The sequence below is a fragment of the Peromyscus californicus genome, unplaced genomic scaffold (assembly GCF_007827085.1).
Source record: "Peromyscus californicus insignis strain IS unplaced genomic scaffold, ASM782708v3 Scaffold_22__1_contigs__length_63687245, whole genome shotgun sequence".
In the NCBI taxonomy this organism is placed as follows: domain Eukaryota; kingdom Metazoa; phylum Chordata; class Mammalia; order Rodentia; family Cricetidae; genus Peromyscus; species Peromyscus californicus.
In genome coordinates, this window is record NW_026294525.1 from 19,398,007 (window position 1) to 19,416,950 (window position 18,944).

Here is an 18,944-nt window from a genome sequence, read left to right on the forward strand (position 1 = left end):
TGCTGCTTTCTAGTGTGAACACTTAATTTTATTCTTTGGGAATTTCATACATTCGTGGAATACATTTTGATCATATTTGCCTCCCCTCCCCTCCCCTCCTCCAACTACACCTAGAAAGCTCTCCCTCATAACCTAATGTCCTCTTCTTTTATTGAGAACCCACTGAGTTCAAAAATCACTGCCCATATGTATGGCTGTGTGGCCATCTACTCCGGCAACCACCCAGAGTCCACACCAGCAAAGAAAAATGACTCTTCCTCTCTCAGCCATCAACTGCCAATGCTTCTCAGCTAGGAATGGGGCCTGGTGAGTCTCCCTTACCCATGATGCAATTTTGACTGTTTTTATCTTGTGCAGGCAACCACTTCCGTGACTTCCTCAGTAAAGAGTCATGCACACTTTTGCTTCCTTTTCTAAATAAGACTTCTGCTTGCAAGCATTCTGTATCCATATATTTAATTTACAGATAAGACCAGGAGCTCATGGAATCTCCCCACAAACAGAAGTCAACAGATCAGAGTCCCATATAACCTTTAAACCATTTAACCATATAACTCATATAACACCTTTAAATATCATTTCTAACAAACCCAGCCACCCGAGGGTTAGAACTTCAGCATTTCATTTTAGGGGGAAATCAAACTTTTATCCTATAATACTCATACATAAAATATAAACAAAATGCTTGATAATAAATGAAATGATGTAATCACGAGCTATAAGGCATCTCCTTTAATAGGCTGTGAGAATATGCATATATATTTTTGGCTTTGATTTTCTCTAAACATTCTTCCTATTAAGTGTGTTTTCTAACCACATACATCACAGATGCAAAGTTAAGATGTACTGGAGAAAGTGTCATATACTTACGTTTCTGTTGGAATTGTAAATGGAGTCATTCTATAATTCAAAAATGGACTTGAAATCTCAAGGAACTGCTCGGGCTTCTTTGGTACAACATCTGAAAAGTTCCAATGGGGAAGTGTGAGGTACACTTCCAGAATCCTTCAGAATCTAATGCAGTGCTGGTCAGAGCACATGTTTACCCAGGGATTTCAAAGGAGTTAAATAGGAATGAACAGAGACATTTCAAATTTTATTAAGTGAAATAGTTTACAGATCTTGCCAATGTTAGCTTTCTTTTGCCTATAGCCAGTTTCTTTTAAGGCTGAGAGTAGAACAGTATCTCAGCTGGTGAAGTTAGACAAGTCATTGCATTTGCTGATACTTTAAGTGAAAGGATGACTTTCTATATAAATGTTTTCTTTAAAAAATGGCATCCCTCAATTAACAACCTCAACACAGCCACTTAGGACATGCAGAGGAATATGAGCTGGTTCACAGGACTATAGCAGAAGAAGAAGAGAACGTGCCATGAACAGCAAGGAAACAGTGGATTGAGACTGGACTGTGTGTATGCATAAGTATTAAGGTAGTTTAGAAGTAAGAAATTCCCAGTGAGAAAGGAGAGCAGCACACATCACTACGGTGAACCCCAAAGTTAAACAGGAAAAGAAACAAGGCTCAGATAGGTAGCAAAGTCCCTCTGATCATTCTGCACTATCCTTCAGAATGAAACTCCCTTCCCATTTTTGTTAAGTTTTCACTTTACATATTAAACCTAATAGAGGAAAGACAACTATCTGATGAGCCCTAGCATAGTCCACTGCCACTATGGGTCCACAAGGCCAAAGTACAGGATGCATATTTAGTTTTTTAAATATATAATTTGGACATGAGTTGAGTAGCTTCGGGTGCAGGGCTCTGTGGCTTACCTCCGCACATACCATCTTCCGTGGGAGACACTGGTAAGCCCCCAGAGAAGAGTAAATTAGACCATAAGGCAACATGGCACATACCTTGAGCTTCATCTGTTATGACCGTTTCTTTTTTGTGGCGAATGAGTTTCCAGGGAGGTAAGGGAGGAGGTTTGGGGGGTGCCACAAGGGGACAAGACCTACTTCTGGTCACCAGCACAGGGTGGCTACAGGTGTGGGAAAGCCCATATTCCCGAAGTTTCTCTGCAGAATTCGCCTAAAATACGGAAAGAAGATTTGAAATGAATCTTTCATCACCTCTTGTATCTAAGAACAACACTTTTGCCAATATAGAAAAATGGGGACACCAATGTTTCTACCCTTTAATAGAAATGACACTAACATTTATATTTATTTGCATCTTTAAGTTTTCCTGAGACCGTGTTTGCTTATTGAAAAGATTAGGCCATTCTCGAGCTTAAATGTCAGGGAGACTATGAAAGTCTGTAGGCAGTATTTTCTAGGTTAAAGCTGTGAAACCAGTTTTGATTATCTAAACATTAAAAACAAAAACAAACAAACAAACAAAAAACTCGCCAGGCGGTGGTGGTGCATGCCTTTAATCCCAGCACTCGGGAGACAGAGGCAGGTGGATCTCTGAGTTCGAGGCCAGCCTTGTCTACAGAGTGAGTTCCAGGAAAGGTGCAAAACTACATAGAGAAACCCTGTCTCGAAAAAGTGGGTTTTTCTAAGGAAGTCTCCCCATCACTGGAGACAATGAAGGCATTGACAGTGGAGACAGAAGCTGTCCTGGCAGAGAGGTCCCATAAGCAAACCTTCAGCTCTGAAGCTGCTTTCATTGGAATACATAAGAACATTATTTCAACAGAACTGTGTTTCCTAAATGCTGCCTGAAGTATGTTATAGGAGAGAGACAGGCAGACACAGAGACAGAGATAGAGACAGAAAAACAGAGACAGAGACAGAGACAAAGATAGAAAGTTGAATCGATCCATAATCCTACCACAGATTGCTTTAACATTTAAAGTAAAATAACAAAATACCAACCACACTACAGTCAGTTCCTCCAGAAACAATTTTCTTTCTAATGATTTTACATGATTGGTTTCTCTAATCACGGTATAGAAAACAATTCAAATTTAAGAGAAAAGTGATACCCTGATTTTAAAAGTACCCTAAGAAGAGAGAAAGGCTTTACATTTTTTCTTATAAACTGTTACCAATTTTCTAAAAAAAATCCAAAATTTCTGTAATTTGTAAAGTACCTTTAAAACCAATATTTGCCTACAGCATCTAAAGAGTAAACTTCTCCTGACAACTTTTATTTTGTTAGGTGTTAAAAATCAAATCAGCTGGGGGGTGGTGGTGGCTCACGCCTTTAATCCCAGCACTGGGGAGGCAGAGCCAGGCGGATCTCTGTGAGTTCGAGGCCAGCCTGGGCTACCAAATGAGTTCCAGGAAAGGCGCAAAGAAACCCTGTCTCAAAAAACCAAAAAAAAACAAAAAACAAAAAAAAAAAAACAAATCAATGCTCAAGAGTAATCTGCTGGAAACTTGGGGAGAATTTAAGGGCTTGAGGGCATCACTGCAAGGGCTACACATTAATAATATCTGGAATGAAGCCATATTCAAAATAATGCTTATAAATGGAATAAATTCTAGATATTTTACAAAGAATAATTTTGAGACACTTTCTCTGTCTCTCTTTTGCTGTCTCTCTCTCTCTAAGTCCTCCTGTCTCTCTGTGTGTCTCTCTCTTTCATAATAACAATCAATGTTTTAGTCTAAAAAAATTCCTTTTGGGAACTGTAGAACATTATAAAATAAAACAAAATATTGTGAAAATATAAAATGTTGGTTGAAAAAACAAAACAAGGTATTAATTCCATGCCACAGGTCAATAATCTGTTAAAGGACTGGCCTGATTTAACATGATAAATTTTAAAATGACAAATTCTCATAATTTATTTTCAATATATTGTGTGAATACACAATATATTGAAAATAAAATCAATCCTTGTGTATCAAGAAAGTAATGCCACAAATTCTGGTTAAAATTTGATCATAAGAAACCTCACCAAAGGGTCTCAAAAGTCCTTAGAGAAGAATTAGGGGTAAAGAGGGATTTAGAATAGCATCCTCAAGATTGAGTAGGTACTTAGTAATCTCTGTTGAATGATTCACACAAAAAAACATATACTAGAAATTTTGTTTTCCAAGACCCCTTCACTCCTCCCCGATTTTATTTCAAATTCTCTAAAAGAAGGCATCAGAGTTGAAAGGTGGGGGAAGCTTATTCCTCTAAAATCCAAACTGTTCAGGATGCCTGAGAGGACGGGTGTTGGATCACATAGGGTGAGTTCATCATGAGGAGGGTTGTTGGATAGTTTGTGAAGTTTTGTTCCATTCTTCTGTAGTCTACAATCCTTCTTAACTAAATTCAAGTTGTTAACTCTGTGTGTTGATCTTAACATGTTTTTGGGTTGTAACTTTAGTGCTATCCTCCATTTTACAAAATTTCAATAGGGAAGAAACCATTTCCCATGGATTTATGATTAAAATAGTGTATTTATATTCTCTATTCTAGTCTGCTATTTGCAGGGGAACTAGATCAACCTCATAGAAAGTCAATCTAAACTAACCAACAGGTGGTATAGGGAACCACAAAACTCCAGACAGATGGTGAAAGATGGGCAGGTCCTTTAATCGCATTACAGACTATTGATTGATTCCAGAGTCTTTGGCACCTTAAGCCCTGTACAGCACCCAAAAGGAAGGTTTAGACTGGTGGTGTGGTACACAGGTGCTCCCAGCACCCAGGAGACTGAGGCAAGAATATCACAAATTCTAGGCCAGCCTGAACTACATGGCCACACCATGTCTACGGGAAAAAGAAAAAGATTTGTAAATAATATTCTGTCCTTAGTTTTATAACTTGAATTGCTTCTGAAACTTCTCTACAATTAACCAAATCTCTGTTAGTTCCCAGAAAAAGGGGTCTATGTGGTCTCCTTGCCCTGCAGACTTTCCAACTTAATCTCTCAGTTTTGAACACACCTTTTATTATTTACTAGCCTAACTTCTTACACCTCAGGTTAAACAGTTAGCTTCCTTTGGGAAGACCTCTCTAGCTGCCAATTAGGGGGAAGGTTCATGCTTTGGGTCTTGTCCCTCCCACACACACACATTGCTTTTTCCCCCTCATTCATGTAGGTAGTCATTTGTGCCATTACTCCAGTATAACAGTTTTCTAATTGTTGTTGTCAACTTAATTATAGTCTCTGAGCTTTGCGGTGAGGAATTTCTACTATGTTACTCATCTCTATACCTTAAGATCAGAGCACATTGCTTGATACATCACATATATGTATTATAATACATGAATTAATGTGCATTGAGGGTTACAGTTTTAATAAGCAGTTTGCATATCTCTTGGATATGAGACATGACATGCCACAAAATGTGGCTGATGTCTTTAGTGATCCATACCTTGCACCTCTACCATTCAGAACATCTGAGATGGTACCCATGACACATGTCAGGGAAGAGGAGACTGACCCTAAAGTCAACAGGAGGCTTGACTTGAGAGAAGGTGTGAACACACATTGGATTGTGGGGAGCTTCTGATTTCCAGACAGTGTGAAAATTTCTGATTGTGCTGTTCAACCATGGCTGTGTTAAACTTTGAATTAAAAAGAACAGCAACTGCCTCTGTCTCTATGCACATGCTACCACATTGTGTTCTATCAATTTTATGTTACTACTGCTATGCAGTAGACTTTGGCTGGTAGTAATAACAGCTTCTGAAATGATGGTATCAGGCTCTTGGGCTAATCTAAAAGATGAACGGGACACGGGGGGCAACAATGAACCTATTGGAATACTTATTTTTCAAGCTACTTCTCATTAACATTTTAAAATTCAATTCTAACACAATGGGTATTTATGCACAGTTGTATCAGTGTACCCACTATCCTTACACTTTAGTGACTTTACAGCATAGAGAACCCCAGTGGTAAGGTGCTATGTGTCTAAGTTCCCTATATGGGGTCAGGATGAAACAAGTCCTCAATGTATGACAACATTAGTCTAAATAAACTGTGTAGGAACTTGATGTTATTATTATAAGAGGAGAAAATTTGCTTTTTTCCTCAAAGAACAAAAGGTTGCTCAAAATATTGTGGAATTCCGTAAATGTTAAATAATCACTAAACATTAATGAAAATGCATCACCATACAGAAAACTATTAAACAAAAAGCTGGCTTCCAAATGGAATGTAAAATTAGATTCCTCACTGAACAAAAGTATAGAGTTCAATATAGAACATATGCATAGAAAGGAAATCAAAGAACATATACCAGCAGATACAGTGCCTATGCCTGATTGTTTATACTATGCATAATTTAGTTGTATTGCATTTGGCTACATTTACTAAATTTCTTGTTATTGGTTAAATTTATTGTTTAAAAGCAAGTAGCATTTATTCTACATTATCTTTTTTTTTTTTTTTTTTTTTTGGTTTTTCGAGACAGGGTTTCTCTGTGTAGCTTTGCGCCTCTCCTGGAACTCACTTGGTAGCCCAGGCTGGCCTCGAACTCACAGAGATCCGCCTGGTTCTGCCTCCTGAGTGCTGGGATTAAAGGCGTGTGCCACCACCACCCGGCTATTCTGCATTATTTTATGATGCAAGAAGGTCATGGCTGTGGCTCCCCAGCCTGAGTGCAAATTCATATATATCATTTCACTTTAAGAACATATGTGTATTTGAGTCACTGAAAAGTTATTATTAATCAAGAATGATGTACATGAGTTTTACTGAAATGTATAGTTCCTCTATCTTTTCTTTTGTACATAATATAAAAATATTTTAAAATAAAATGTGACCGTATTTTACCTTTATATAATTAGATAGTACTATGAACAACTGAGACAATTTTGGATATGCCAGCCCCTTAGTGCAGCAGCCATGTACCTCCCCACCACACATAAAGACATGGTATCTCTTGGTTTTGAATTCTTACCATCTTCTCCAATGTAAAGATCTTGTTTTCAAACAAATAGAGTGGTGTAAAGGTAGCATATACAACCATATGAGGGGACTGTATTGCTGAAGAACCTGGGGAAAAAAGCATATATTGGACCATGAGCATTCTTGTGAACATGCAGTTACTTTCTCACTGTGACTTCTTTTATGGGAGGGATGGAAAAGAAGACGGGGAAAAGGGAGAGAGGAAGAAACAAAGGAAGGAGAAAGGGAAGGAAATAAGAGAGGGGAGAATATATCTGGTATCTTTTCTTTTTTATGATTTAACCTTAACTACCACCCTAAAAGAATCTCCAAACACACTTACAGTAGAGGTTATAGCTTCAATATATCAGTTTAAAGGAGAAACAATATCCTCCATAATGCTCTGCTCCTCTGTAAACTATGTCTCAACATACATGAATTCCTTTCACCCAGGACAAGAGCACCAAAAGCTCTAATTCAGTTCAGCATCAACCCAAAGTCCGAATTGTCATTTGGCTCTTTGCATGGATAGTAGGGTTTACTAAAAGTAAGAAGCAGGGCTCATCCTCTGCAACTGAATGGGAAACAGCCTTGTGTCCTGGGAGCCTGGTGAGATTCAGTCCTGATTACCTCTTGATCACCTTGAGGACTTACCTGCATATTCATTCATAGCCAAATAGTTCTATGGTCTGGTCCTGTGGAATTACTGACCAACAGCCTTCCTTTATCCTATCTGTGTCTCTTGTAAAAGATAGCCTCTGTGTGGATAACACCCTCCTCTTTGGACTTGATCTCCATGGTGAGTAACTTCCTTATGGGTGGTTTCAAGCCACATCCTTGGCATTCTTTTACAAGTTTTCTTGTTGTAGGTTAGACTGAAATTTTTTTCTAGTCTTCAAGTTTTTATTGGTTTCTGGTTTACAATTCTGTCCTTTCACCTCCCTTCTCTCATATATTACTACTCATAGTAAAGAACTTAGGCCTCATGCCCAACACTGTGCTGAGAAACCACCTCAGGTAAATACTCAATGTCGCTGTTCACGAGTTGCTTCTACAAAACACTAGAACACACTTCTGGTAACCTCCTTTCCAATTTACAGTAAGAATTGCCTTCCCTTCCCTTTCAAATTACATCTTCCTTGTTTACAGCTAGGAGTTGTCCCACAGCATCTGTCACATACAGAATCCTTACCAACCATTTAGGTTTTTTCAGCTGTGCATCAAACTCTTCCAAGCATCCATGCATCACTCAGTTGCAAATTCATCCCATTGTTTTAGTATCTGTTATACCAGCACATTAAGTCATAGTACCAACACCTGCATTAATCCTGTCACACTTGAGAAACAGAACTGATACAGAAATAGAGTGATTATTAGGAGCTGATCCACGTAATTATCACCCAATCTACGTGATGAGTCAGGCAACTAGAGCAGCACCAAGGAAAGCAATGGGTAGTTCCTGTCTAAAGACAACTCCAGTCCCAAGAAAGGTCAGTGTTTCTGGGCCATGGTGGTCCATGCCTTTAATCGCAGCACTCAGGAGGCAGAGGCAGGCAGATCTCTGAGAGTTTGAGGCCAACCTTGTCTACAGAGCTGGTTCCAGGACAGCTAAGGCAACACTGAGAAACCCTATCTAGAAAAAGAAAGAAAGAAAGAAAGAAAGAAAGAAAGAAAGAAAGAAAGAAAGAAAAAGAAAGAATGGTAGGTCAGTGTTTTCGTCTGATTCTGTAGGCACTCAGCAGGGAGGAGGGTGAGCCTTTTCATATCCAGAATTTACCTGTTGGATGAGGATCACTCACAGGAGACAGGATGAGCTGCTTCACTCTGCCTACTGATCTGAATATTAATATCATCCAAAAAGCATCTTCACAAAATGTTTGCCCAGATTTCTGAGTACCCCATGGCTCAATGGAGACATAAAACCACCCATCACATTAACTTCCTTCTAAATTTTGATATTAACGTCTTTATGTATAAAAGTATGTTGGCCTAAATTATGTTCCATTACCCAACATTACACACTGGAACTTCTGAAGCCCTTCCTGGAACAATTTCCTTTTGTTTGCTTTATGACTTGTGAGACAAGGTGCCAAGACAAAGCTGAGGCTGGCCCGAAACCTGCTATGTATCCTGGGATGACCCTGAACTCCCCATGGTCCTCCTATCACAGACGAAGTGTTTGGGAAAAGAGAAGAGGTTAATAATTTCCAAAAAATTCTAAAGTGTCTGTTATCTCTACATAGTAAGAATTATTTATAATGAGTCTCAGATAATCCACAGGTAGCAGTTTTCTCTCTGTTGTTATACCATCTTATTTTACAAAGTTAGAACACTGCATTACCTTCTTTTTTTAATTAGATATAAACACAAGAATTTTTAGAATATCCTAACAGTAAACATTTGACTCCAAGGATTCATTACATCATTTATTCACAGCTCTGACAGAAACCATGTGATTTCCTCATCTAACTTTCTAGATGGTGAAACAGACAGTCCTGCATTCCAGAATGTTTAATAATTGACTAATATAAAGGGAGGGGGAAGAAAAAGACACACTTTGATATGAAGAGATGGCATTTAAAATCCTAACTTCTAAAATGGCTTTACAATATTTTTCAGTATCTATGAGTATCCTCTTTGCTAAAACTGCCATTTTAATTGTGTTTTACTGCCTAGAGTGTTTCATCATATTTTTATGATTTAGATGTCTCATTTTACAGAGAATGAAGCTCTTCATGTTTTCTATAAGCATATATCAGAAAGTTATACTATCTAATGTGTAGAATTACTTAAATATCATTTATCATTGATTCATTCTTTGTTAGATTGTACTGTATTAATATATAACAAGTTCAGCCTGGAACATTGATTTACTAGGAGATGAATTCCAAATCATTACAGAATTACTACAAATACTACTACAAATGCTTGTCAAAGGTTATAAATCTGTGTTCAAATGGATATTCAGTTTCTTGGAGTGGCTAACTTTCATTGAATGTTTCCTATGTGCTGCCCCAGGCATTTTACATGAGTCAGTTCTCATATAAGCTCTGTGAAGTAAGTTGCATGGTATCATTTTTTCAGGTAAGAAAACTAAATTGAAAATAGGTTAAGAAATATATCAAAGATGCAAGATTAAGAGGCATAAAATGTGAAGAGTGAGTGGGAAGGGATGCCTAGTCTGTCAGGTAACTTATCAATCATTCTCTAGAGCAGTGCTTCTCAACCTTCCTAATGCTCTGACCCTTTAATACAGTTCCTCATGTTGTGGTGACCCCAACCACAAAATATCTTCATTGCTACTTTATTACTGTAATTTTGCTACTATTATGAACCATAATGTAGATATCTATGTTTTCCAATGGCCTTAGGAGATCCCTGTGAAAGGGTTGTTTGACTCCTGAAAGGGGTCATGACCCACAGGTTGAGAACTGCTGCTTTTGTAGCAATAGAAGAAGAATAGGTCAACCAGAAGGCTTGTCAGGTCATTGTCCACCAGAAGGTGTTTTTAATTCCACAGTATGATGCAAAACTCAATAACAAAATAATTTTTTAGAAGGCTTATAATGACTTAGTACACATATGAAGAAATTCAGTTTGATAACATGCATGTGTGTGGATATGTGGATATGTGTGCATGTGTCATAAAATTAGGAAGGGGATTATGATAGAGGAGAAAGAGACATATTAAGAGAAGGGTAAAAAAAGAATATAACGGAATGGAAGTGAAGGAGAAGGGGTATTATTTGGACAAAGGGTGGGAACCAGCCAGAGGGAGGTGAGGGGTTGTCAGTGAGAAAGAGGATGAATAACAACAAAATATAATGACACACATATATGAACATCAAAGCCATCGCAAAAGTTTTAGGTCAACTTATTTGTGGTCAAGAAGTAGCCTTCTTAATCTTGAAGTTCTTTAATCTCTGACATTTCTGTCTTTCTTTTGTTTTGTTTTGTTTTTTAATGCATTTTTGGAATACAGACCATTCTTGCCAGGCTTATCTTTTATTTGCAATACAATGATAAGACTAAATATTATAAATGAGCACTATGCACATTAATGGGCACTCTACCATGTATTTCTGAAGTTTAAAATCACCAACTGCATAGCCACCTTCCAAGGTATAACAACTTGTAGTTTTTCTGTGATGAACATCTAGGTCCTGGTGAATGTCAGCTTGAGACACTTCCTTCCTCACCACCAGCCTCCCCCCGCCCCACTGGTAAACAGGGCCCACGTATCTTCACCTTGTAAGAGGGACTCTAACTCTGGCAACATTTCATACATCACTAAGTGATTCCAGCTGCTGCAATAACCACTATGAACTTGATACGGTTACAAAAGTTGCTAGTTTCCTTGTGCTTGTATATAGTGTAAAGAGGTCATCACAGATCCACAGGCAGGTCTCCACATGGCTTTCCATTGCTTCCCACTCTTTTCACTCACGGCTTTGCTGTCTTTAACACTATGCTCTGAACTGTGTCAGGAGAGCAAAAGGAGAACTGTGCATGGGGGCCATCCCATGATCAAGCTGAAAGTGAGGCATATCATTCCTGCTCATGCTTCATGGGTTACAGCACAAGCTCAGGCTAATCTAACATTAAAAGAACCTGGGGAAACATGCATAACGTGCTTAATTGGAGAGTGAAAATCACAAAATGTGGCAATCTCACCCATACTCAGAAAATGCCCTCCTTAGAATCCCACAAAATCCTATTCTAGTCTTATTGAGTCTTAATAAGTTTGTGTCAAAATTCAAATATATAATGTCTCTGGCAAGTTTTTGGCCAGATATTAGAAGGGTCTGATTCATTCATATGTTAAAACCTAGGTGTTTTTCATTAATGTCACCATCTGAATCCAAGTTTCTTTTTAAGTTACATTTTAAATTTAGTTAGTCAGGAAATTGTTCAACATTTAAATATAGCTCTATCAACAGATATTGAGGGGAAGGATAATACAGTAGTGAAATGGGTGAACTCTGAAGAGCAACTTCCAGGACTTGCAAACCCATTTGGAGTTGTTCCAAAATACCACAGCCAGAGCTAATAAGCTTCCCAACTGTGGGGTCAAAAGTCTACAGAGGGCTGTATCAGAAGCATTTTATAGTTGGTAATGACCAGAGACTACAACTCACCCTTTTGCTTCCTTTTATGAATGGGAACTCATATTGCAGCTAATCTATCTTCCACAATACATAGGAGATAAGGTGTGGGTGTGTGTATGTGTGTGTAAGTGTACGTCCTAAGGGTCTTAGAACTTGAGTTAGATGCAATTACTGGATAGTCTGGGTCATGGTTTTGTAAAGTATTGAGTACACATTTATGGGAAGGATGAAATGGGTATCTAGTGTTCAGGGAAATAAAATTTAATAAAGGTTAGCTACTGTCCACCAGAGGGGGCCATCTTTCTCCAAAACATCTGGCCAACCTGTGACAGTCCAAGTTCCTTACACTCAGGTATGGCCAACTGTGATTGAAATGGAATATAACCAAAAGTGACCTCCTATCAAGTTTGGCCCTTGAAGATCTCAGCTATAATCATCCCATCTCTCTTCTCCTGGCAAAAACCTTCAGAATCTACAAGGTAAAGCAAGTCAGAACCACATTTTTCTTAAACACTATTTAGAATTTCTGACAGTCATAATAGTCTTAAATTCATGTAATTAAAAAATGAAATGTACTGTTTGAATTATTTGTAAGTTACACTCATGAATAGATTTACTTTGAAAATAACAAACTGGAGGGGGACCTTTAAATGTCACATAGTTATTAGCGTGTAGTAGATTGCAGTAGATATTACAGAAATGTAAGCACACATGCGTGAAAAAACATGCATAAATATCTATACAACTTCTGTTACCTTGCTTTGTCTTCTTTATAGAATTTTAAAGCTATGAAATGCCATTTTAGTTTAATTACAGCTGTGATAAATTAATTCCCCCAAATTAATAAAACATAGGTATTTTATATTAAATTCCTCATGCCTTCTCAGAGCTAGCTAAAGCATATTATATTTCTGTTGTCAAATTGAATACAAATAATATAAAAATCAAGTCAATTCTTTCCCATAGGAATTGAGTCTTTTGAATACTCAGGGTCCATATATAACCTGCTAAAGCAGTCAATGGAAGGAAATGCATCTTCAAAATCCACTTAAAATTAACTACATAGGAAAAGGAAGTCTATACAGGCACTCTCTCTTATTTATGTCAGATGACATCCATCCTGTAGAGCTCAGCAGAATCCAGTGTTCTGTCTTAAGCAATTTTAAGAATTAGGACAATCATCATGCATATGCTGAAGTGTGACATACCAACAGATGAATGATTCGGACTTTAATTTTCAATTCTGAGAGCACTCTTAGTTGCTGTTGTCGTGATGAAGAGAGGGAACATGGCTGTAAAGGGGCTCCCTCACTAGCCTGGTACTCATGTACCCAGTGCTGAAGCAGAGATCTGACTTTAGGCAGAGCTCACAGCCCAAATTTGAGTCACATCCCATATACACATGACTTCATTGGTTTTATTATTGTTTGATTTGGTTCTTTGTTTTGTTTTTTGAGACAGGATCTCACTATGTAGGCCTGGTTGTCCTGGAACTCACTACGTAGCCCAACCCCTGGCCTCAAACTCAAGAGATCCACGTGCCTCTGCCTCTATAGTGCTGGGATTAAAGGTATACATCACCATGAGCTTAATCATGAGTTCTAAGGAGGTGGGAGGAGTATTGCTTTTTTTTTTTTTTTTTTTTTTTTTTTTTTTTGGTTTTTCAAGATAAGGTTTCTCTGTGTAGCTTTGGAGCCTGTCCTGGAACTCACTTGGTAGCCCAGGCTGGCCTCGAACTCACAGAGATCCGCCTGCCTCTGCCTCTCGAGTGCTGGGATTAAAGGCGTGCACCACCACCAGCCAGCGGGAGTATTGCTTTTACTTTCACAAAGAAAATGGGGAAAGCAGCATTTAGTTCTTTTTAAAAGATGAAGCATTATCAAAGACAACTTGGCTTTTGTTTTCATATCCTAACAATATACAAACCCACCATTTACATGAAGGAGCTGAAGGTTGAGGGAAAACTTGAACATGCTTACATAGATACTTCAAAAGAGAAAATGTACTTTTCTATGTTCCAACACTTTCCATGAGCTTAGGTAGCGACTATGGTAGTTACTGTAAGAGACTGAGAGCTTACAATCTGACAAGGACTGCATAGAGTACTGAACATCAGATGAGGGTCTCGAACCATGGAGTGAAAATTTGAATCTTTCCTTCTCCTTCTCTCCATCCTTATTCCTCTTCTTCCCAAGGTCTTTTGCATCTGCTTTCTCTAACACATTAAGAAAAAATGGTAAATCTTTTATCTAGAAAACTTCAGACATGCTACATATTCAGCCAGTGTGTCCTAAGAAGGCCAAAACAACAGTACTTAAAATAAAACTGCAGCCTTCATTTCTCCCAAAATGTAATCTCCTCTGATTAGAAATAGCACATTAAGCTAGAGAAAACAATCCTAAAAATTAACATGGGCTGTGAAAACTGGACAGAATTACTTAGTATTATGCATAATAACTAAATTATCATGCATTGTTTTATGTTGTATGCAGATAGTGACTACCACACATTTGTGTGTGTGTGTGTGTGTGTGTGTGTGTGTGTGTGTGTGTGTGTGTGTGTGCATAAGTACCCATGGTGCACGTGCACATGCACAGGAGGATGCTGGTATCTAGCCCTCACTTTCTCTGCTATTCCCTTGAGACAGGGCCTCTCTCTCACTGAACTTGGAGCCTACTCTTTTGGCTAGACTAGTTGGCTGGTAAACTATAAATCCTTTCTCTGCCCCTGACAGTGCGGGGGGTTACATAGGCAGCCCCATGCTCTCTATGTGGATGCTGGGGATCCTCAGATCCTCATGCTTTGCCTTAACCAGGCAGCCATTTCTCTAGTTCCTTGGATATATTTAATTTACATATAATTGTAATGTCAGGCTAAGTTTCTCATTTTAAAAATGAAAACAAACAAAAGCAGCAAAACATGCATTGCAAGTTTAGAGCTATCTATACAGGGCCATCTCAATTTACCCTATTTGGGGACTTTAGCTCAAGCAAATACCATTTTCTTTCAGTAAAGCATCTTTTTGTGGGGTTGAAAGTCAACCACACCCACGAACCAACCGCCTGGTTCCAGTGTGTCTTGTGCAATAAACCAACTAGAAAGTTGTTGCCACTGTTTGAATTTTCGCTCATGCGCATAGTTCTATGAAAAGACTTTAATTTTTAAAAAGCCAAGAATTTTTTTTCTGCCTAATGTGTTCCTCCAATTCAGAATGTGAGTTTAGAGTCTCTGCATCAACTGCTAAGTTTATAACCCTCATTGGTAGCCTGTTCATTTTTTTAAAGATACGCAATTATTAAAAATTATGACTGCAACTACTTATGATGTTCCTTAGTATAGAAAATATATCTGTCTCATGGTGTTTGAAGTAGATTTAAAATGTATGTTAGACATATTGTAACTTCAAATATAGGCTAAGATGTTTAACTGAGAAATTTAAGTATTAAAAATTAGGTTAACAGGCTACAGTCCACGAGCCCAGAGAAACTAGGTAAAAAGGATGACCCTAAGAGGGACACACAAGGAGGGCCCCAGGAAGGCAAAATAGTTATGACCTCCTGGGTAAACTGGGGGAAGAAGGGGTAGAAGGGAAGAGATGAAGGATGGGAACAGGAGGGACTGAGGTGGCCAAGTGGAGGGAGGGGCAGAGATGGAAGCAATGAAAGATATCTTGGTAGAGGGAACCATTAGGGGATTAGGGAGAAACCTGGTGCTAGGGAAATCCCAGGAATCCACAAGGATGACACCAACTAAGGCTACTAGCAATAATGGGGAGAGTGCCTGAACTGACCTTCTTCTATAATCAGATTAGTGACTACTCTAATTGTCATCATAGAACCTACACCCAGTAACTGATGGAAGCAGATGCAATGATCCACAACCAAGCACTGGGTTGAGCTCCTAGATTTCAGTTGAAGAGGGGGAGGAGGGATCACAGGAGCAAGTGAGGTCAAGATCTTGCTGGGGAAAACCACAGAGACAGCTGACACCAGTTTGTGGGAGCTCATGGACTCTGGCTTGTCAGCTGGGGAACATTCATCGGACCGAACTAGGCCCTCTGAATGTGGGTGACAGTTATGTGGCTAGATCTGTTTGGGAAGCCCCTGGCAATGGGACCGGGACTCATCCTGGATGCATGAAATGGCTTTTTGGAACACATTACCTAGGGTGAGAGACCTTGCACAGCCTTGACACAGGGGGAGGGACTTGGTCCTGCATCAACTTAGTATGCCAGATTTGTTGACTCCCCAAGAGAGGCCTTACCCTCTCTGAGGAGTAGATGGGGGTGGGATTGGGGGAGGTGAGAGGGCAGGAGAGTGGGAGGGAGGGGGGACTGGAATTAAATTAAAAAATAAAAAAATAAAAAAAGAATGCAATGGGAGAAAATAGGTTAATGAAACTTTATTTTGTATAAATGTCCACCTAATTTAATTAAGCTAATTTTGTGTAGCGAATTGTGGTTTCATTTACAATTTTAAAACTGAACTTTACTTTCAAACTCCTATTTAGAATTTGATAATATATCCCATTAAAATATGTAAATAAAATGGCTAATTAAGCCTTTGTCACTAGACTAATATAACTGTCATCTGTCATTTAATTCCATGATTTTGGCAAACCTCACTATAAACAACTTAGCTGAATGTTACTGGACATTATTCTTCCCTCGTTCCACAAATATCACCACATTGCTATTAAATTTCCACCAAATCTCCATCTTCCATCTCAACCTCATTCCCAGCTCATGACTATGCTTCCTAGAACCAGAGAATATTCAAACTTTTGTCAGAAATCCTCAACCACTTCTAAACCAAGCTGTCTACTTACCTACCACTGTATCTGTTCACCCCACGGCCCCATGACCTGTGCCTGCACATTAGAGCAGAGGAGCAATTGCTCCCCAGGGCTGAGGAGAACTCAACAGTTCTACGGGGTTCCTGGAAATATTCATCTTAAACAAGAGCATTGGTGTCAGTTTCCTGAGAAGGGAGGAAGAACAGAATCCACCACCCACTGGAGGGCCACCCTATAGAACTGCTGAGTTCTCCCTTGTTAGATTAACAAATACATGTTCCATGTATCTCACCCTAATGAATATCAGCTTCCATTTTATCACTCTGTTGCTCTTCAAGGCCAAATTCCTCACAGACTTGTCTGTGTATTATATTTCTGCCTGTTTCCTTAACTCTCTTCCACAGCTTTCCATATGTATTGTTCCCAGTGCCTACTAACTTCCACATCCAACAATCTAATGAAGAAACTGAAGTGGATATCACAGTTTATCTCACTACAGTATTTCATACAGCCTTTCTTATTCTTGCAGGAATGTTCCCTCCTTGATTTCAATGCTAACACACTTGTCTTTTCTTTTGCCACTTCTCTGGCTACTCTTTTTTTCTCCCTCATCAGTCAGTCATTGGTACCAATTCTCAGATGTTTACAGTCGCAGGGCTCAGCTCCTACCTCTAAGTCCATGCTGTCTTCTTGAGAAATATCACAGAACACCTGTGAATGCCTCCTAAATAAACAGTTTGGGACCTTTGATCTTCAAGGTGTTTCAGATTAAATATGACCAAAATCATTCTGTAGTACTTCCTACTAGACCTCACCATCTATCCAGTTTTACAACTCAAAATTCCATAAATTACCCAAACTGAGTTCTACTCTTTTCTAATTACTTTTAATGTTTTTTTTTTCTTGAACCATTCATCTTATTGGGCCTCTCCACTTTCTCTATTCCAAGACTCCATCTTATCAAACATGAGTTTATCCAATAGTTCCCAAACTATTTTTTTTCCATCTGCCCATAATTTCCTCTCTGATCCTCTCTCAACTCCCTTCCCTCCAAATATTCTTGTTAGTGATGGCCAAAAGCATCTTTTGAAAAAACAAATTCAATCTTGATTCCCTCCAAACTCTTCACTGCCTGTCAGCAAGTCAGTAATACTTACAATGAAGACCAGGACCCCTAACATGGCCTTGAACACTCAATCTGCTCACTCCTGCTGTAATCCAGCTCTTCATAAACCAATTATCCTTTCACTCTGCTTCATCCAAACATATCATGTACCCTGCCCGCCAATACACTGCCATCCTCCACATGTTCCCAATCTCTGTGCTGGCATTCTCTTCTGCCACCAGTGTTCTGGTCACAGTTGTCTTCATCTGGGTTACTCCCACTCATCTCTGCAGACTACAACAGACCCCTGTACTACCTGCCCTAGCTTCCTGAATTTCCCTTCCAAGTTCATTTTTCAGTCTCTGGTCAGCATAACTTCCTTTTTATTAGTCAGGGTTTCCCACTAACCATCAGGTTCAGAAGGTGGGGTGTTCCACCTCTTTTTCTGTTTACCAAGATTATCACCAGTTCCTAGAAAATTACCAGTACTTTTTATCATCAAAGAGTATATTTAGATGAATACTATTGGTTGGAGGCCTGGAGGTTAGTTTGTGAAACATCAAAAAGGGCTTCTAGAAGAAAATTCATTGGGAATATACTGGAAAAAAAATGAATCCACTCACATTTCTTTATTGCTTATTTTCATCAAGATAGGCCTGGGTGGGTGCACATTGCCCACAACTCTGATCTTAATATATTTTTGAAGACCTGAAGTAAAATTTTCTATACAATACATGACAAGAAATACTGGCAGATATGATCATTTATCATATTTTTCTTTTCCTTTTTGGAGCTTGGAATCAACCTTAAGGCCTTGCCTATGCTATGTAAGTGTTTTACCACTGAGTTATAACCTTTGGATTCTTAAGACAGGGTTTCCCCATAGCTCACATAGTTACCCAGACTGGCTAAAATTTGTGACCTTTCTGTCTCTCTCCCTCCCTGGTTAGAAACAATCTTGATAAAGAATAATCCTGACAAAATGTTAATACTTTATAAAACATAAATATCTGAAGGAATATTTAACCAAAATATACAGAAAAACCTGAATACTTCCTAGTAGACTTAATTCTACTTTACAAGCAGTTTCTTCATATACATAGTTATAAGATAGTTTAGTTGACATAGAATAAATACTATTCAATCAACT

General features: G+C 38.6%; 1 protein-coding gene across 8 annotated transcripts in view; it reads right to left on the reverse strand.

The window, feature by feature from the left end:
* Positions 1 to 18,944, reverse strand: part of Adgb (androglobin) — a 136,153-nt gene that overhangs the window by 73,989 nt on the left and 43,220 nt on the right. For 7 of the 8 annotated variants that reach the window (XM_052751008.1, XM_052751010.1, XM_052751009.1 and 4 more), the window contains 3 exons: positions 6,801 to 6,895; positions 1,860 to 2,034; positions 871 to 961 (listed from right to left, as the gene is read on the reverse strand). In XM_052751008.1, coding sequence (XP_052606968.1) covers positions 871 to 961; positions 1,860 to 2,034; positions 6,801 to 6,895 — 361 coding nt within the window. Of the gene's footprint in view, positions 1 to 870; positions 962 to 1,859; positions 2,035 to 6,800; positions 6,896 to 13,975; positions 14,111 to 18,944 lie in introns of all 8 variants that reach the window. The other variant, XM_052751014.1, reaches the window with a different exon arrangement.